This window comes from Mustela putorius, unplaced genomic scaffold (assembly GCF_011764305.1).
Source record: "Mustela putorius furo isolate JIRA1106 unplaced genomic scaffold, ASM1176430v1.1 tig00003987_pilon_pilon_pilon, whole genome shotgun sequence".
Taxonomy (NCBI): Eukaryota; Metazoa; Chordata; class Mammalia; order Carnivora; family Mustelidae; genus Mustela; species Mustela putorius.
This window is the reverse complement of record NW_025422126.1, coordinates 7313483-7335552: the sequence shown is the minus strand read 5'-3', so window position 1 is coordinate 7335552 and position 22070 is coordinate 7313483. Positions and strand designations below refer to the sequence as shown.

Sequence of the window (22070 nt, the reverse complement as noted above, 5' to 3'; positions counted from 1 at the left end):
CTTGGACCCACGATAAGGACTGTTATTTCCCTGTAATGCTTTTTGGCTTATTTCTTTAGACTTGCCTTCCAATTTAATTAATTCTCTCTTCATCTGTGTCTAATTTAATTTTTGGCTTATCCATTGGACTTTTAAAATTTCAATATATATTTTTAATGTTGGAAGTTCTTTGATTCTTTTTCAAATCTGGAATTTCACTTTTGATAATCTCATGTTCCTTTTCATTTTATCTTTCATTTTACTAAATATTTTCTAAATAGTTATTTTATATTTCAGTATCTGATTTGGGGGAGTTCATTTCTAACTGATTTGTGTTTCTCCTGACTTTTACTTATGGTAGTTTACTTCCTTCTCTGGCTTTGGAATTGATTGTGCACACTTGTTTGATCTCCATCCAATATGCAGAAATCCTATGGGGCTTACATGAAACTGCATTTCTTTAAAGATAATTTGCTTTTGCTTCCCTCAGATATACTGGGGCTCTAGGAATGTTGGATCAGTTTAAGATAATTTTAGACCTTGAAGTTTCCCAGACAATAAAAGTAATCTGTACTTGAATCCAAAATCTATGGGAAGGCAGAACAGTGACTACAAATTCACAGGGGAGTCACTTTTCCTACCTAAAACTGAGGCTAAAAGACAAGGTGTCTTGTAACTGCTCATGATTTCAGAACTCATCTGTCAGTTTAGTTTTCAGTTCCTTCTCCACATTTGATACTTTAGAATTTTCTTTACATTTTTTTTGAGTTCAGCTATGCATTTAAAAGGATGTTTGTTGTGCTTTATCCACAATTTCTAAATGTTTTGTTACAAAAGAGACTTTCAGATATATCTTGTCATAGTTAAAAAACCACCACCACAACAAAAAATTCCCCAGAAAACAAGTTCTTTCTGATTTTAAAATATCTTTACTGATAACCACTCTTCTGAATTCCAGGAATTACCATGATAACTAAGACTTCAAGAAACACAACATAGATGGACAAGACAGGTAAACAATGAACAAATACTAAATGAAATGATCACCAAATGGAGATATAAGAAAGTAGCTGTGGCAAGACAGATAAAAAAAGGTGTTTTATCTCCTAGGACTTCCACTGTTAAACCACTTTTTACAGAACTGTCATTTGTGTTTCTACAAGTATTGGTATCCTATCTTTTGGACTTGATTTAGGGCAAGAACTGTATTTTATGCTTCTTTACCCTTCCCTACGATGCCTAGATTAAAAGCAGAATAGGGGCGCCTGGGTGGCTCAGTGGGTTAAGCCTCTGCCTTTGGCTCAGGTCATGATCTCAAGGTCCTGGGATCGACCCCACATCGGGCTTTCTGCTCGGGGGGGAGCCTGCTTCCCCCCCCCCTTCCTGCCTCTCTGCCTACTTGTGATCTCTCTAATAAATAAATAAAATCTTTTTTAAAAAATTAAATAAAAGCAGAATAAATAAGGGACTTCTGCTTCTGGGAAGATTAAACAGGCACACTTTCCCTTGCTCTTCCCACTAAGTACAATTAAAAATCCTGAATATTATATAAAAACAAACATAAGAAGACTCTGAAAGGTGGAGAGAAGGCGGCCAACTGGCTAGAGACTGTGGGACATAACTTACACTACATTGGTATATTCCGTGTTTTCTTTTTGCCTTATATATTCCAGAGTTGGAAATGAAAATGATAGCAACCCAGAAATGCCACTAGGTACAGACAAAGAAAAACCCCAGCCCAACAAAAGCCTGCTCTCTCTAGCCAAATGACCAGGAAAGAGGCAGCCTAGCAAGACTAAAATTTACATAGTAACTAATATTTTATAGCTACACACTATGATGTTTTGCTACAGAATAGCCTCTAGCCTCACCCCCATCCATGCTGCAAGACTGAGTGGGGAGTCTAGACTGACTTCCTCATCAGACCATAAAAAGGTGGGACTATAACAAAAGATCTGGCATTCGTGTTTTTAGTGTCCCAGAAGGAGAGAAGAAAGGCAGGGCTGAGAAACTTTCAAATTTAGCCAAAAAACTCTTCCCCCCACAACAAAAAGAACACTATAAACCCACAGATTCAAGAAACTGAGCTAACCTCAAACATGTTAACCCAAAAAAAACCACATCAAGACACATCACAGATAACATTTTGAAAACTAAAGACAAGGGGAAATCCTAAAAAAAGTGAGAGAAGCAACACCTCTCCTACCATAGGAAATAAACGATTTGAATGACAGGATCTCTCATCAGAAAACCTGAAGGCCATTAGAAAGTTTTAAAGTTCTGAAAGAGAACTGTCAACCTAGAATTCTGTATCCAGTGAAGAAATCAAGATACATTGTCATATGAAGAAAAACCTAGAGGATATAATGCCAACAGATCAACCCTAAAAAGAATGTCTAAGGAAGTTTTCTAAACAGAAAAGAAATGAGGAGAGAAGGAATCTTAGAATGTTAGAGAAGAAGAAAGAAAAATGGAACAAGTAAAAATATGAGTAAATGTAATACATTTATTTTTCTTTCCCTTTTGAATTTCTAAACTATGTTTATGGTGGGGCAAAAATTATAATACTGTCTGATGTAGTTATAACTGCATATTTTAAGTGGTGCAGGGAAAAGCACTGCTGTAGGTTAAATTTTTCCCCTGAGAAAGGGTATGTTGAAGACCTAAGTCCCAGTATCTCAGAATGTGACCTTATTTGGAATAGGGTCACTGCAGATATAATTAGTTAAAATGAGGTTATACTGGAGTAGAGTGGGCTCCTCGTCCAATATGACTGATGTTCTTACAAGAAAAAAACCCATGCAAATACACGGAAATACAAGGACAACACCATGGCATGACAAAGGCAGAGATTGAAATTATGTGGATAAAAGTCAAGGAGTGCCAAAGATTGTTAGCAAATCACTAGAAGCTAAGAAGTAAGGATGGATTCCCTCACAGGTTTCAAAGGAATCACGGCCATACTGACACCTTGATTTCTGACTTCTAGCCTCCAGAACTGTGAAACGAAAAATAAACCTATAAATCAATATCCTTCATGATTATAGATGTAAAAATCCTTAACAAAACATTAACAAGTATCATTTGGCAATAAAAAAAATGATTAAGTGGGGTTTATTCAGAATAACAAAGCTGGTTCAGTATTTGAAAATCAATCAATGTATTAACAATAATACTCACAGACTACAGAGAAAATCAGGTGATCAACTGATATTGAAAAAATGATGAAACTGAACTTCCTCAACTTGATAAAGAACATCTACAAAAACCACAGCTAACACTGCACTTAAGTTAATGGTGAAAGACTGAATCCATTTCCCCTAAAACTAAAAACAAGGCTAGGGAATCTACTCTCACCACTCTTACTCAGTATAGTCCTAGAAGTTCTAGATAGGATAATAAGGCAAAAATGGAAATGAAAAGCATATACATTAGAAAGGATGATAAAAACTGGCCCTATTTGTAGCAAATCTCGGGCATCTATAAAAGTCTTCTAGAACTATTTTCAGAAGGTGGCAGAATATGAGATAAACATAAAGAAAACCAACTGTATTTCTATATAATAGCAATGAACATGTGGACACCTAAATTTAAAAATAAAATGCCATTTACAATTGCTCAAGAAATGGAAACTCCAGAGGCACCTGGGTGGCTCAGTGGGTTAAGCCTCTGCCTTCGGCTCGGGTCATGATCTCAGGGTCCTGGGATCGAGCCCTGCAATAGGCTCTCTGCTCAGCAGGAAGCCTGCCTCCTCCTCTCTCTCTGCTTCTCTGCCTACTCTCTGCCTCTCTTGCTTCTGTGATTTCTCCCTGTCAAATAAATAAATAAAACCTTAAAAAAAAAAAGGAAACTCCAAAATGCTGATAAACAAAATCAAAGAACAATCAAAGTAAATGGAAAGACATGTGTTTAAAGACTGGAAGACTCAACACAGTAAAGATGTGAATTCTTCGCAAATTGATATGTAGGTTTAATGTAATTCTTAAAAAAATTCAAACAAAAATTTTAAATATATATTGTAAAATTTTTATGGACAGACAAAAGAACCTAAACACCTAAAAACAATTTTAAAAAGAACTGAGAGGAAACAGTCTACATGATTTGAAGAGTTGTATTATTTATAGCTACAGTAATCAAGAGTGTGTGGCAATGGTGGAGGGACACACAGATTAATGTAACAAAATAAAAAACCCAGAAATAGACCTACATAAATATATATGAATCATTTTTGAGGAAAGAGCAAAAGCGATACAGTAGAGAAATTTCAGGAAGTCTTCTCAACCAGTGGTCCGAGGATAGCTGGACATTCATAAGTTAAAAAAAAAAAAAAAAAAAAGACCTTGACCTAAGCCTTATAACTTATATGAAAGTTAGCTAAAAATAAATCATGAACTCAAATGTAAGATATAAAACTATACAAAACTTTTAGAAAAAAAAAAAAAAGAAGAAGAACAGGATAAAATCTAGGAATCTAGGGTTAGGGAGAGAGTCCTTATATTTGACACCAAAAGTATGATCCATAAAATGAAAACTGATAAATTAGACTTCATTAAAATTAAAAACTGTTTTGCTCTATTAAAGACTGTGAAGAGTATGAGAAGACAAGGTATAGACTGGGAGAGAAAATATTAGCTACATATTTGATGAAGGAATAGTATCTAAAATATATCAAGAACTCTCAAAACTCAACTGAAAAAAAAAGAAACAATACCATCAGAAATTGGGTAAAGACACAAACAATCATTTCAACAAAGAGGATATACGGATGGCAAATAAACGCATGAAAATATGTTTATCTTTAGACATCAGGGAAATGAAAATTAAAACCACAATGAGAGATTAGTGCATACCTGTAAGAATGGGTAAAGTAAAAAAAATAGTGACAACATGAAATATTGACAAGAATGCAGAGAAAATGGGTTACTCGTATACTGCTGGTGGAAATGTAAAATGGTAACCCAGCTGGAAAACAGTATGGCAGTTCTGAGAAAAACTAAACATATACCATGACATAATTTAGCAATTCCACTCTGGGCATTTATTCCAGAGAAAGGAAAATTTACATTCACACAGAAACCTAAAAACAAATGTTCACAGCAACTTTATTCTTTATAGTCAAAAACTAGAAACAATCCAGATGTCATTTAACAGGTCAAGAGTTAAACTGTAATACATCTATATCATGGAATATTACTAAGCAATAGAAACGGATGGACTACTGACACACTCAACAAATTGTACTCATCTCCAGTAAATTATGCTGAGTGCAAAAAGCCAATCCCATAGGCTATTATATAAACTGTATGATTCCATTTACATAATATCTTTGAAATTAAAAAAATCATATAAATGAAGGATAGATTAGTGAATGCCAGGAGTTAAGAATAGGTGGTGAGATGATGGGATAGGAGAGAAGTGGGTATGGCTACAAAAGGACAACACAGATGCTTGTGGCAATGGAATTGTTCTGCATCTTGACTCTGTCAATGTCAAATCCTGGTTATAATGTTGTACTACAGTTTTGCAAGACATTATCATTGGAGAAAATAGGTAAAGGGTGTAGGGGATCTCTGTTAATACATGTGCTTCTACAATTACCTCAAAATAAAAAGCTCAATTAAAAAAGAAAAAAAGGATAAACCCATAAATCATGTTATTCATTTATTGAGCACATGCTGCATGGCCAGATCCCATGGAAGTTACTCACATTAATATTATTTAATCTTCATAAACTCTATAAAGATTATGACTATCTCCTAAATAATCTTTCTGGAGTTACTAATTCTTTGTGACATTTTTTTCCTAAAATAGTGGTTTATAAGAAGGGTTCTGAGTCACATAGTTTCAGAGAAACAAAAACAATTTTTGTTTTTACTATAGGGATTTTTCAAGGCAATACATTAATGTACATTACAAATACTCAAAAGGAGGCCATCATACAATTTTCCTCAAATTAATGTGGAACTTTTGTTTTTATAGGATGCTAATTAACACCTTGCTTAAAAAACTAGATTTCATTATCTTATACCACAATAAATGTTGGCCTGAAGTTTTCTATCAATATCACTGCTAGAGTTGGGTGTTATTTCAATTTAGGCTATAGATTATTGGTTGAATGTAATCTAATCATACTGTTGATCCAAACCACTTACCATGTAACAATATAAATAGATCGAAGTACTAATGTGAAGACCAACATTCCATACATGACCTGAATAAGAAAAGAAAAATGAAGTTAGTAAAATCATTATTTTTTGGCAAAGGAAGTATATTTTACCTATTAAATTGGTCCTCTCAATAAAATGTAAGTATTTATTATCTTTTGTTACATTTTATTTTTTTTTATTTTTAATTTTTAAAAATTTTAAATAAACATATAATGTATTATTAGCCCCAGAGGTACAGGTCTGTGAATCACCAGGTTTACACACTTCACAGCACTCACCATAGCACATACCCTCCCCAATGTCCATAACCCCACCACCCTCTCTCTACCCCCCTCCCCCGGCCACCCTCCGTTTCTTTTGTGACATTAAGAGTCTCTTATGGTTTGTCTCCCTCCCGATCCCATCTTGTTTCATTTATTCTTTTCCTACCCCCCATACCCCCCATGTTGCATCTCCACTTCCTCATATCAGGGAGATCATATGATTGACTTCATTATCCATTCACCTGTTGATGGACATCTAGGTTCTTTCCATAGTTTGGCTACTGTGGACGTTGCTGTTATAAACATTCAGGTGCACATGCCTCTTCGGATAACTACGTTTGTATCGTTAGGGTAAATACCTAGTAGTGCAATTGCTGGGTCGTAAGGTAGCTCTATTCTCAGCTTTTTGAGGAACCTCCATACTGTTTCCCAGAGTGGTTGCACCAGCTTGCATTCCCACCAATAGTGTAGGAGGGTTCCCCTTTCTCCGCATGCTTGCCAGCATCGGTCATTTCCTGTCTTGTTAATTTTAGCCATTCTGACTGGTGTGAGGTGGTAATTCGTTGTAGTTTTGATTAGTATTTCCCTGATGCTGAGTGATGTGGAGCACTTTTTCATGTGTCTGTTGGCCATCTGGATATCTTCTTTGCAGAAATGTCTGTTCATGTCCTCTGCCCATTTCTTGATTGGATTATTTGTTCTTTGGGTATTGAGTTTGCTAAGCTCTTTATAGATTTTGGATACTAGCCCTTTATGTGATATGTCATTTGCAAATATCTTCTCCCATTCTGTCAGTTGACTTTTGGTTTTGTTAACTGTTTTCTTTGCTGTGCAAAAGATTTTGATCTTGATGAAGTCCCAATAGTTCATTTTTGCCCTTGCTTCCCTTGCCTTTGGCGATGTTCCTAGGAAGAGGTTGCTGTGGCTGAGGTCAAAGAGGTTGCTGCCCGTGTGCTCCTCAAGGATTTTGAAGGATTCCTTTCTCACATTGAGGTCCTTCATCCATTTTGAGTCTGTTTTCATGTGTGGTGTAAAGAAATGGTCCAATTTTCCCAACACCATTTGTTGAAGAGGCTGTCTTTTTTCCACTGGACATTCATTCCTGCTTGGTCTAAGATTAGTTGACCATAGAGTTGAGGGTCTATTTCTGGGCTCTCTATTCTGTTCCATTGATCTATGTGTCTATTTTTGGCCAGTACCATACTGTCTTGATGATGACAGCTTTGTAACAGAGCTTGAAGACCGGAATTGTGATGCCACCAACTTTGGCTTTCTTTTTCAATATTCCTTTGGCTATTCAAGGTCTTTTCTGGATCCATATAAATTTTAGGATTATCTGCTCCATTTCTTTGAAAAAAATGGATGGTATTTTGATAGGGATTGCACTAAATGTGTAGATTGCTTTAGGTAGCATAGACATTTTCACAATATTTGTTCATCTAATCCATGAGCATGGAACATTTTTCCATTTTTTTGTGTCTTTCTCAATTCCTTTCATGAGTATTTTATAGTTTTCTGAGTATAGATCCTTTGTCTCTTTGGTTAGGTTTATTCCTGGGTATCTTATGGTTTTGGGTGCAACTGTAAATGGGATGGACACCTTAATTTCTCCTTCTTCTGTCTCGTTGTTGCTGTAAAGAAATGCAACTGATTTCTGTGCATTGATTTTATATCCTGACACTTTACTGTATTCCTGTACAAGTTCTAGCAGATTTGGAGTGGAGTCTTTTGGGTTTTCCACATATAGTGTCATATCATCTGCAAAGAGTGATAGTTTGACTTCTTCTTGGCCGATCTGGATGCCATCTGGATGCCTTTGATTTCTTTTTGTTGTCTGATGGCTGAGGAAAGGCTGAGGAAAGGACTATGTTGAATAGCAGTGGTGATAATGGACATCCCTGCCGTGTTCCTGACCTTAGTGGAAAAGCTCTCAGTTTTTCTCCATTGAGAATGATATTTGTGGTGGGTTTTTCATAGATGGCTTTGATAATATTGAGGTATGTGTCCTCTATCCCTACACTTTGAAGAGTTTTGATCAGGAAGGGATGCTGTACTTTGTCAAATGCTTTTTCAGCATCTATTGAGAGTACCATATGGTTCTTGTTCTTTCTTTTATTAATGTATTGTATCACACTGATTGATTTGTAGATGTTGAACCAACCTTGCAGCCCAGGAATAAATCCCACTTGGTCGTGGTGAATAATCCTCTTAATGTACTGCTGGATCCTATTGGCTAGTATTTTGGTGAGAACTTTTGCATCCGTGTTCATCAGGAATATTGGTCTGTAATTCTCTTTTTTGATGGGATCCTTGTCTGGTTTTGGGATCAAAACCAGATGATGCTGGCCTCATAAAATGAGCTCAGAAGTTTTCTTTCCATTTCTATTTTTGGAACAGTTTCAGGAGAATAGGAATTAGTTCTTCTTTAAATGTTTGGTAGAATTCCCCTGGGAAGCCATCTGGCCCAGGGCTTTTGTTTGCTTGGAGATTTTTGATGACTGTTTCAATCTCCTTACTGGTTATGGGTCTGTTCAGGTTTTCTATTTCTTCCTGGTTCAGTTGAGGTAGTTTATATGTCTCTAGGAATGCATCCATTTCTTCCAGATTGTCAAATTTGTTGGCACAGAGTTGCTCATAATATGTTCTTATAATTGTTTGTTTTTCTTTGGTGTTGGTTGTGATCTCTCTCTTTCATTCATGATTTCACTTATTTGGGTCTTTTCTCTTTTCTTTTGATAAATCTGGCCAGGGGTTTATCAATCATATTAATTCTTTCAAAGAACCAGCTCCTTGTTTCATTGATTTGTTCCACTGTTTCTTTTTTGGTTTCTATTTCATTGATTTCTGCTCTGATCTTTATTATTTCTCTTCTCCTGCTGGGTTTAGGCTTTCTTTGCTGTTCTTTCTCCAGCTCCTTTAGGTGTAGGGTTAGGTTGTGTATTTGAGACCTTTCTTGTTTCTTGAGAAAGGCTTGTATCACTATATACTTTCCTCTCAGGACTGCCTTTGCGGTGTCCCACAGATTTTGAACCGTTGTGTTTTCATTATCATTTGTTTCCACGAATTTTTTCAATTTTTCTTTAATTTCCTGGTTGAACCATTCATTTTTTAGAAGGATGCTGTTTAGTCTCCACGTATTTGGGTTCTTTCCAAATTTCCTCATGTGACTGAGTTCTAGCTTCAGAGCATTGTGGTCTGAAAATATGCAGGGAATCTCAATCTTTTGATACTGGTTGAGACCTGATTTATGACCCAGGATGTAATCTATTCTGGAGAATGTTCCTTGTGCACTATAGAAGAATGTGTATTCTGTTGCTTTGAGATGGAATGTTCTGAATATATCTGTGATGTCTATCTGGTCCAGTGTGTCATTTAAGGTCTTTATTTCCTTGTTGATCTTTTGCTTGGATGATCTGTCCATTTCAGTGAGGGGAGTATTAAGGTCCCTTACTATTACTGTATTATTGCCAATGTGTTTCTTTGATTTTTTTTTAAAGATTTTATTTATTTATTTGACAGAGAGAGATCACAAGTAGGCAGAGAGGCAGGCAGAGAGAGAGAGAGGGAAGCAGGCTCCCTGCTGAGCAGACAGCCCGATGTGGGACTCGATCCCAGGACCCTGAGATCATGACCTGAGCTGAAGGCAATGGCTTAACCCACTGAGCCACCCAGGCGCCCTCTTTGATTTTGTTATTAATTGGTTTATATAGTTGGCTGCTCCCATATTAGGGGCATAGATATTTAAAATTGTTAGATCTTCTTGTTGGACAGACCCTTTGAATATGATATTGTTACATTTTAAAGAACAGACTTCTTACAAATATCTTCTCCCATACATAGGCTGCCTCACTTCCTAAATCCTTTATCTTTAGCTTCACTTTAAGCAAATGACTCTACTTCCCATTTTATAACAGTATAAATCTGAACTCTTTTACTATTATTATTATAATTTTTAAGAGAGGGAGAGAAGGGATGTGAGGGGAGGGACAGAGGGAGAGGGAGAGAGAGAATCTTAAGCAGGCTCTGTGCCTGCCTGACGTGGAGCTCGATCTCACAGCTCTGAGCTGAAATCAAGAGCCAGAAGCTTAACTGATTGAACTACCCAGGTGTCCCTTGAACTCTTTTAAATTTTCCTCCTAAATGTTTCTGCATTCAGATGCAATTTCTCCCTACATTCCTTCTCCCATTTCTCATCTCCAAAGAGATGCCTATTTCTTTTTGATTGATGTTAATATATTCCTGTGTTCTTTATTCTATATGTTCCCACCCACATCTTCCTAGACTTGGCTCCATCAACTCCTTCTCCTCTATACTGAGCACTGGATAGGTACCACTACCAGGAAAATTGAACCCAGTGGGAAATTTTAACTTTTAAAAGTATGAAATATTAAATATTTTAAAATTGCATAGAAAAGAAATGTACAACTTTATAAGTATTTACAAATAATAGCCGGGAAAGTACCATTTAGGTAAAAACAGACCCCTGTTAACATTCCAAAGTACTCCATGTGTCTCTTTCCAGTCCCCCTCCCAATCTTCTTAGAGGAAACCACTCTTTTGACTTTTATAATAAATATTTTTTTTGCTTTTCTTTACATATTTACTAACTTAAACTGGTCTCCTAAATATGAATTCCTAAATACTGTTTTTTGAATTTTAATAGACCAGAATTTTAATTTATAATAGAGTAATCATGCACACTTTTGTTTTCATCTTGTTCTTTAAGATTCAGTTACATTGTGTATGTAGCCATATTTCATTCATTTCTTATATTAAATACTATTTAACTGGGTAAAAATACCACAATGTATTTACCCATTCTTATGTTCAACATTTTGGGGTTATTTCCAGTTTTTACTGCTATGAACATTCTTATCCTAGTGCACATGTACACAAATTTATCTAGGGGATGTACCTAGGAGTGTAACTGCCAGATCAGAGGCTATATATTATCAAAATAACTAAAAAGTTTAACTGTCTCCCAGAGTGGTTTTATCAATTTTTACTTCAACTAGTGTATGTTTCTTTTGTGCTACATTCTCACCAACCTATGATATAGTCAGATGTCTAAACTTCTGTCAATCTATGAGGTTTTTTATATATTCCCAGGTTACAGGTTGAACAATGTATGTTATATTTAGTGATTGTTTGATGTCCTCTATTGTTCAATCTTTTGTTTTCACTTGGTTGTCTATCATTTTATTGTTCCTTTAAGTTTAAAAAACTTTTCATACTGAAAACACACACACACACACACACACACACGAGTGCTCAAAAGATAAACCTGGTTTGATGATTATCACAAAACAAGTATCTGTACTTTTTGATTTTGTAAGTAAAAAATGGACTGTTGACAGCATACCATAAATCAACCTCAATACCCCATCGTCTTATACCCTCTTCCCCAAGATTGACCACTATTCTGACTTCTAATATTAGAGTTTAATTTTGCCTGTTTTGAACCTCATTATAAATGGAACCCTATAATATGTATGTATCAAACTTCCTCTACTCAATATGATGTCTGTGAACTAATTCAGCTTGTTATATGAGCTGTGGTGTATTCATTTTCACTGCTGCTTAATATCCACTTCATTTCTATCTAATAATAATGTCTAATAAATTAAATGTAATTTAATAATTGTTTTTAAAAAACATTTAAAACTAAATATATTTACTAATAATATTTCATAAAATTATTATTTGAATATGCATTTTATTTTTATTTTATAATATCTTTCTAATAATGCGGACCTATTTCAACAAATAGGTAATAATTATTACAAAAATGACTTTAGGGTTTTTTTTTGCTTAAACAACAGAAATTTATTTCTTTATATTTCTGGAGGCTAGAAATTCAAGATAAAGGTGCAAGCATGTTTGGTTTCCTCTGAGGGATTTTCTTTTAGGCTTATAGATGGTTATCTTTTTCCCACATCTTTATATGATCTTCTGTATATAACTGTGTCCTAATCTCTCTTTATAAGGACACCCGTCATACTGGATTATGGCCTATCCATATGACCTCACTTTATGTTAATTCTTTCAAGAATCTGTTCCCAAATACAATTATTCTTTTTCCTATTAATTCCAGTATAATTATTAGATTAGTTTCAGGTATACAGTATCACTACTGTAATTCAACAATATCACAATTGTTGCATCATTATTCGATAATTCTATAAATTACTCAATCCTTATCAAAGGTGTACTCTTGATCCCCCCCACAACTTATCTCACTTATCTCCCCTCCTCTCTGGTAACCAACAGCTTGTTCGTTTTTTATAGTTAAGTTTGTTTGTTTGTTTATTTTCCTTTGTTTCTTAAATTCTCCCTATGAGTGAAAATACACGGCATTTCATTCTGACTTATTTCTCTTAGCAGGTTATACTTCTAGGAAGTCTGTCCACTTAAAAAATAAAACTTTAAATTTATTGGTATAATGTCCCTCATAATAGTCAATTAACTTTTTTTTTAAAGATTTTATTTTATTTTTATTTGACAAAGATTACAAGTAGGCAGAGAGGCAGGCAGAGAAAGAGAGGAGGAAGCAGGCTCCCTGCTGAGCAAAGAGCCCGATGCAGGGCTCGATCCCAGGACCCTGGGATCATGACCTGAGCCGAAGACAGAGGCTTTAACCCACTGAGCCACCCAGGCGCCCTGTCAATTAACTTTTTAATGCCTCTAGGATTTGATGTGGTATCCTCCTTTCATTTCTGGTATTACTTGTGCTTGCCTTTTTCCTCCTTGATCAAATTTGCTATGGATATATGTTAACTTTACTTGTCTTTTTGAAGAAGAAACTTATGGCTTTGCTGATTTTCTCTATATTTGTCTTCTTTCTTTTTTTTTAAAGATTTTATTTATTTATTTGACAGAGAGAGATCACAAGTAAGCAGAGAGAGAGAGGGAGAAGCAGGCTCCCCACCAAGTGGAGATCCCGATGTGGGCCTCGATCCCAGGATCCTCAGATCATGACCTGAGCTGAAGGCAGAGGCTTAACCCACTGAGCCACCCAGGCACCCCTATATTTGTTTTCTATTGTGTTCATTTTTGCTATTTATCTTTCCCTTGTTTCTTGAAATATACAACAAAACTCCTCTTTTGGGTCTTCTTCTTCTTCTTTTGTTTTTGGTATACACATTTTAAAGCTAAATATTTGTCTCCAAGTATTAATTTTGCAGAGACCTACAAGCTTTAACATGTATTTATTTATTTTATTTTTAAAAAAGATTTTATTTATTAATTTGACAGACAGACAGACAGCGAGAGAAGGAGTACAAGCAGGGGGAATGGAAGAAGGAGAAGCAGGCTTCCCAATGTAGGGCTCGATCCCAGGACCCTGGGATCACCACCTGAGCCAAAGGCAGATGCCCAACAACTGAGCCACCCAGGCGCCCCAACATATATTTGTTTTCATTATGATTTAACTCAAAGTATTTTCCAGTATCTATGATTTCTTTGATCCATGTGTTATTTAGAATTTTATTACTTATATTTAATATAATTGCATTACAGTCAGAAATTATATTTTGATTCTAATTCTTTGAAATTTAAGATGCTGTGTGGGCAAGTGTATGGCAAATTTTTGTAAATGTTCTCTAAGGGCTTGAAAAAAAATGTGCTTTTGCAATTGTTGGATGCAGTATTTTACATCTGGCAAGTTTCTTTTTAATTAGTTAATTTCAGGGAGCGAGACTCTATGAGCGGGGAGGGGGGCAGAAGGAGCGGGAGGGTGAGAGTCCTCAAGTAGACTCCCTGCTGAGTGGGAAGCCTGACATAGGGCTTTATCTCAGGACCCTGAGGATCATGACCTGAGCCAAAATCAAGAGTTGGCTGCCCAGTTGACTGAGCCACCCAGGTGCCCCATGGATCAAGTTTCTTAAGCATGTTGTTTAAATATTTTACATCTTATATAAATTAGTGAGAGCTATTAAAATAATCTAAAATTATAGATTTGTCTATTTTTCTTTTAGTTCTGTCAATTTTTGCATTATATATTTGAGACATTACATATATTAGATACATATAAATTTTAAGTTATTATAATTTTCTGATGAATTATTTTTTTTAATTATTTTTTTGACAGACAGAGATCACAAGCAGGCAGAGAGGCAGGCAGAGAGAGAGAGAGGAGGAAGCAGGCTCCTCGCTGAGCAGAGAGTCTGATGCGGGGCTTGATCCCAGGACCCTAGGATCATGACCTGAACAGAAGACAGAGGCTTTAAACCACTGAGCCATCCAGGCACTCCGAATTGAGTATTTTTAGATAATGATTTTTTTTTAAGATTTTATTTATTTATTTGACAAAGAGAGATCACAAGTAGATGGAGAGGCAGGCAAGAGAGAGGGAAGCAGGCTCCCCGCTGAGCAGAGAGCCCGATGCGGGACTCGATCCCAAGACCCTGAGATCATGACCTGAGCCAAAGGCAGCGGCCTAACCCACTGAGCCACCCAGGCGCCCCCCAAATTGAGTATTTTTAACGCTATGAGGTAAGCCCTTCTTAACAAGAGAAATGCTTTTCCCTTGAAGTCTGTTTTGTTCTATAATAAAGTAACTATCCACATATAACACAATTATGCTTAGTGTTTGCATGGTATATATACTTTACCACACTTTCACTTTCAACCTTCCTATATCTTTATATTTCATGTGGACTCTTTTATAAAGCCTTGAAATGGCTCCTGCCTACTACTCGCAGTCTCTCTACAACAGTAGATTCCAACAAATATTTATTGAGCATTGTGCTAGACCCTGGGGATATGATGGTGTGGAGCAAAGGATTAGTATCAGGCATTGTCTTGATGCAGGGCTGGTTAAGAATGACTTCAGTTTCCCAGCCTTGAATATCACAATTAAGATAAATGGAAAATGTTATGTCTGCTCTGGTTGTGAAGGACTGCATCTAGGTTAAAGGCTTGGGGCCTGCATTAGAACAATGAAAGGTGTTCATCATAAAGAATGGTAGGAAAAGGGGGTTGTACCTCCTATGTGTTATAATGACCTCCACTACACTTAGCTGTCATCCCTGGCAGCTATACATAACTTATGTGGATGAGAGGACAAAAGAATCTGTATATATACATAACTCTGGATCTCCTGATAAGATGAAAATATCATATCATACTTGCTATATTCTCTACCATGTATTTCTTTATAGAGCTAAGTAAACACAGCATTAGATTAAACCTGATTAGAGGTTGATTGTCAGATTAAATCCATAACTGCAGCCATGATGTTCTAATGGTGAACAAGGAAGGCATGATGACTGCTCTCACAGCAATTACAATCTAGTGTGGAAAGAGATAAGTAATCAGGCAATTAAAAATGTAATATTTAATTCTGTGACAGGGACTGTACAGAGTACTTTGTAAGTACATTCGAAAGCCACCTAGACTTATGCAGATCAGAAAGACTTTTATGGAGGATATAATTTTTAATTTTATAACTGAAACATTACTAGAAACATCATTAATAACCATTGAAATATTAAGAGAAGCTAAAAGAGAGGCGCCTGGGTGGCTCAGTCATTTAGGTGTTGGACTCTTGATTTAGGCTCAGGTCATGATCTTGTATCTTGAGATCAAGCCCTTGCGTCAGGGTCTGCCTGAGATTCTCTCTCACCCTCTCCTTCTGCTCCTCCTGATCTCGTGTGCATGTGCTCACTCTCTAAAAAAAGAGAGAGAGAGAGAGAGAAAGGGTGTGTGTGTGTGATTGGATCTAGAAGAAAAGTAAACTGGCATGAATAAAAAAAAGTATGTCTAGAATATATTGTTGGAGGAAAGAGTGGGAAAAATGAAGTCAGAAAGGTAAAACCAGAGGTCAAGTCTACATTTTCAAATCATGATTAGTTAAACTTTATCTTACAGACAAAGGGAAGTCAATGGAAGTTTCAGCAACAGTGCAACATGATCACTCATGTATTAGAAAGATATCCCTCTCTTGCTGGGTGGAGAATGAATTAGAGGGAGCCAAGATCAATGGAAAACCAACCAATGACGAGGTATTACAGTAACCTAGGTGAGTGATGGGGCCTGAACCAGGGTACTACGAGTGGGAATAGAGAGAAACAGATTAGAAAGCTATTTAGGGCTTGGACTGATAATAATTTGATATGGCAGTTAGAAGAGTTGGGAAAGTCAATGATGGCCTGGTTTACGACTTTAGCAGTTAGGTGCATGGTAACATTTTCCTTGGGTTAGGGAATACAGGAAGAGAAGAAATACTGGAGAGAAAAATGGTGATTTCATTTCTAGGTATGTTCAAAGTTTGAAGTGTCAGTGAGATATCCATGTAGATATCTCTGGGAACAGATATTAGATATCTGGGTCTAAATCTTAGAAGAAAAAATCTAAGCTGAAGAAACATATTTAGGAATTATCACCATAGAGAAGTCAAGGGGAATGGATTGCTTAAGGAGTATGCTAAACATATCAAATAATGGATAAGTTCGAACCTATACCCTGGCAGTGCACTGAGGCTTTTCCAAATTACTTTTCTTCTTTCCACAAACACCTCCACACCATACATTCTGATTCTCTCCTAGGATCTGTGGCCAGGCCCTGCCAGTGATCCACTCAGTATCTAACCTTTCCTTTTATTTTTTTCTTTGTAGAAGACTGATATTATTTGGCCGACAATATGTCCCGCTTTTATAAAAGCTTGATTTCGCAGTTTCTCCTGCACCTAGAGGTAGTCACATAACCTTCATAACTTTTTTCTGTGCATATTCTAGTATTAGTCATCTTTTAAATAAAAAGATAATAGAGTACATCTTTTTTGCTCTTTATAATTTTCACCTAAAATATGTTCATTTTGATAATAAACTAAATTGCAAAGTAATCTGCTACAGGAGTATTATCATATCACAGAAGGAATATGGGCTTTGGAATAAAAAAGACCTGGGTTCAATTTTCAGAGCTCCTAGTAACTAGGTGAGAAACATTGGACAAATTATTTAACCTTTCTAACTCTCATTTATCTCACCTATAAAATGAAGATGGTAAGTTCTATATAGGTTTGTTGATATTTAGTGTAAGGTAATAGGTAAGTCAATCTATATAAACTATATAAAAGAGGGGCGCCTGGGTGGCTCGGTTGGTTAAGCATCTGCCTTCAGATCAGATCATGATCTCAGGGTCTTGAGATCGAGCCTCACATCAAGCCTCACATCGGGCTCCTTGCTCAGTGGGGAGTCTGCTTTTCCCTCTGCTTGTGCACTCTCTCTCTCCCTGTCAAATAAATAGAGTCTTTAAAAATAATAATAAATTTACATAAATCTGCTTAAGTTCCTGTTTTTCAAATTGTTCATACAGTGTATTAAATTAGAAGGGAGAGTAGTAAAATACTGATGTGTCATGTCTCTATCTCTAGGAGACATCTACTTTGACAGGAAGCTTTAATCAATAGTACTCTCTGAGATAACAGATGAAATTTCATCTGAGACATTCAATTAGTGATTTATCAATTGGCTTAAAGAGGTTCACTGACTTAAAAGTTCTTTTATCCTATTTTCATGTATACTTTTTTTGTTGTTGGTTTCTTAAGATACATTAGTATTTCTACTGAATGTAGCAGGTTTATGGTTTTAGTATAACCCTTTGCAAGGCCATCAAATTAAAGAAACAGCATTTTGGGGCGCCTGGGTGGCTCAGTGGGTTAAAGCCTCTGCTTTCGGCTCAGGTCATGATCCCAGGGTCCTGGGATCGAGCCCCACATCGGGCTCTCTGCTCAGCGGGGAGCCTGCTTCCACTTCTCTCTCTGCCTGCCTCTCTGCCTACTTGTGATCTCTGTCTGTCAAATAAATAAATAAAATATTAAAAATAAAAAAAAGAAACAGCATTTGGCCCTTCTGAAGATGTCTGGATCACCTTGGGTTTTAATACAGTAAAGTAGAACTGTTATCAGTATTTTCTCCTTCATGGAAGCTCATCTGGTTAGCAAGACAATCATCCTGGCTGTGACAGATATTTTAAAAGTGTTTATTAACTCTTTCCTTCTAATTGTGTATCACCACCACTTATCTGTCTAGTCCCAGCTCAAATATCTCCTTTCAGAAGCTTTCTGTGATTACCATAGGCAGAAACTTACTGCATCATCTTATACCTTCATAGGTATTTTCAGTGTCACACTATTACTGTATTTATTGCCTTGTGCTTTACCTTATATAGTATTTTTATATTACCCTTGTGAAATAAAACCTCTTCTTGTTTTAAACATATTATAGATGAGGAAACTGAAGAACAGGCACAGCATGTTCATGGATAACGAAGCGGCAAGGTTTGAGATTCCAAACTTCAAGAAATTGGAAGTGGTAAGAAATCAAATTCCAAACTCTCAAGCCAGAGTTACTTTATATTAGGTAACATTGCTTTTCCCTCCTTTTCCATTACTTCTAAGATCTTTAAACTTACTGTAAATCTAGTCATAAATTTCAAAACAATTTTTCCAATTACAAATTCCAAAACAATTTTCCAATTACAAATTTCAAAATAATTTTTCTAAATTTCTATACATAATATCAATAGTGATAGAAAAGAATGAGAGTGATAGTCTACAAACATAGACAAAAGATTCTTAGAAAAAGGAGTTCTCTTTAAGGATGATACCCAGAAACCGATTAGGAATAGAATACAAAAAAATATATTGATTCTGGGGTGTCTGGCTTGCCTGAGTAGGTAGAGCTTGCAGCTCTTGATCTCAGGCTGGTGAGTTCAAGCCCACATTGGGTGCAGAGCTTACTTAAAAAGAAAATCAATTCTAATTACTTAACAGGACAGGAAAGGATATTCCAGATTAGACTTTGGGCCAAAGATCTCTTCAAATAAAACATTACAAATAGCAAGAAATACTACTGTATCACAATAGCAGACCATCTTCCTGATTTTGTTTTTCAATATTAGAGGAAATAAGACTTTAGCTATATGCAACCGTGATATTTTGTAATCCTATCATGAGTCATGTAAGCAGAGAGACTGCACCCTTGTCTGCATTAAAAGTGTTTTTACATACTATAAATATTTTTTTTTACAAGTCTATCTTCCTGACCCTGAGAACAGTAATCATGCCTTATTTACTTTGGTTTATTAATATTAATTAGCATTTACTAACTGCTTACCATGTGGTAGGGATTTTATATGCATTCTTTCTTTTTTTTTTTCAGCATAACAGTATTCATTATTTTTTCACCACACCCAGTGCTCCATGCAATCCGTGCCCTCTATAATACCCACCACCTGCTACCCCAACCTCCCACCCCCCCCCCACCACTCCAAACCCCTCAGAATGTTTTTCAGAGTCCATAGTCTTTCATGGTTCACCTCCCCTTCCAATTTCTCCCAACTCCCTTCTCCTCTTTAACTCCCCATGTCCTCCATGCTATTTGTTATACTCTACAAATAAGTGAAACCATATGATAATTGACTCTCTCTGCTTGACTTATTTCACTCAGCATAATCTCTTCCAGTCCCATCCATGTTGCTACAAAAGTTGGGTATTCATCCTTTCTGATGGAGGCATAATACTCCATAGTGTATATGGACCACATTTTCCTTATCCATTTGTCCGTTGAAGGTCATCTTGGTTCTTTCCACAGTTTGGTGACCGTGGCCATTGCTGCTATAAACATTGGGGTACAGATGGCCCTTCTTTTCATGACATCTGTATCTTTGGGGTAAATACCCAGGAGTGCAATTGCAGGGTTATAGGGAAGTTCTATTTTTAATTTCTTGAGGAATCTCCACACTGTTCTCCAAAGAGGATGCACCAACTTGCATTCCCACCAACAGTGTAAGCACATTAAAAAGATTATCCACCATGACTAGGTGGGATTCATCCCTGGGCTACAAGGATGGCTCAACATTCGCAAATCAATCAATATCATAGAACAAGTTAATGTGAGAAAAGAGAAGAACCACATGGTCCTCTCAATTGATGCAGAAAAAGCATTTGACAAAATCCAGCATCCATTTCTGATTAAAACGCTTCAAAGTATAGGGATAGAGGGAACATTCCTGAATTTCATAAAATCTATCTATGAAAGACCCATAGCAAATATCATCCTCAATGGGAAAAAGCTTGCAGCATTCCCACTGAGATCAGGAACAAGACAAGGATGCCCACTTTCACCACTCTTGTTCAACATAGTATTAGAAGTCCTAGCAACAGCAATCAGACAACAAAGAGAAATAAAAGGTATCCAAATTGGCAATGAAGAAGTCAAATTCTCTCTCTGCGCAGATGACATGATTATATGGAAAACCCAAAGGACTCCACCTCCAAACTACTAGAATTCATACAGCAATTCAGCAACGTGGCAGGATACAAAGTCAATGTGCAGAAATCAGTGGCTTTCTTATACACTAACAACAAAAATACAGAAAGGGAAATTAGAGAATTGATTCCATTTACTATAGCACCAAGAACCATAAGATACCTGGAAATAAACCTAACCAAAGAGGTAAAGGATCTGTACTCGAGGAACTATAGAACACTCATGAAAGAAATTGAAGAAGACACAAAAAGATGGAAGACCATTCCATGCTCTTGGATCGGAAGAATAAACACTGTTAAAATATCTATACTGCCTAGAGCAATCTATACTTTTAATGTCATTCCGATAAAAATTCCACCGGTATTCTTCAAAGAGATGGAGCAAATAATCCAAAAATTTCTATGGAATCAGAAGAGACCCCGAATCGCTAAGGAAATGTTGAAATGTAGCAACAAATAAAACTGGGGGCATCATGTTACCTGATTTCAAGCTTTATTACAAAGCTGTGATCACCAAGACAGCATGGTACTGGCATAAAAACAGACACATAGACCAGTGGAACAGAGTAGAGAGCCCAGATATGGACCCTCAACTCTATGGCCAATTAATCTTCAACAAAACAGGAAAAAATATACAGTGGAAAAAAGACAGTCTCTTCAATAAATGGTGCTGGGAAAACTGGACAGCTATATGTAGAAGAATGAAACTCGACCATTCTCTTACACCGTACACAAAGATAAACTCAAAATGGATAAAAGACCTCAACGTGAGACAGGAATCCATCAGAACCCTAGAGGAGAACATAGGCAGTAATCTCTTCGATATCAGCCATAGCAACTTCTTTCAAGATATGTCTCCAAAGGCAAAGGAAACAAAAGCAAAAATAAACTTTTGGGACTTCATCAAAATCAAAGGAAACAGTAAAAAAAAAAAAAAACAAAACAAAGAGGCAACCCACAGAATGGGAGAAGATATTTGCAAATGACAATACAGACAAAAGGTTGATATCCAGGATCTATAAAGAACTCCTCAAACTCAACACACACAAAACAGACAATCATATCAAAAAATGGGCAGAAGATATGAACAGACACTTCTCCAATGAAGACATACAAATGGCTACCAGACACATGAAAAAATGCTCATCATCACTAGCCATCAGGGAGATTCAAATTAAAACCACAGTGAGATATCACCTTAGACCAGTTAGAATGGCCAAAATTAACAAGACAGGAAACAACATGTGTTAGAGGGGATGTGGAGAAAGGGGAACCCTCTTATTTCATTTATTTTTAAATTTATTTTTATTTTTTAGAAGATTTTATTCTTAAGTCATCTCTACACCCAACATAGGGCTCAAACTTACAACCCAGAGATGAAGTCACATG

The 22070-nt window shown here is 36.3% G+C and overlaps 1 protein-coding gene across 3 annotated transcripts in view; it reads right to left on the bottom strand.

Annotated features, from left to right (window-relative positions):
* Positions 1-22070, bottom strand: part of ACER3 (alkaline ceramidase 3) — a 165927-nt gene that overhangs the window by 18323 nt on the left and 125534 nt on the right. For all 3 annotated transcript variants that reach the window (XM_004767988.2, XM_045071403.1, XM_004767987.2), the window contains one exon: positions 6132-6190. In XM_004767988.2, the coding sequence (XP_004768045.1) occupies positions 6132-6190 (59 nt within the window). The remainder of the gene's footprint in view (positions 1-6131; positions 6191-22070) is intronic.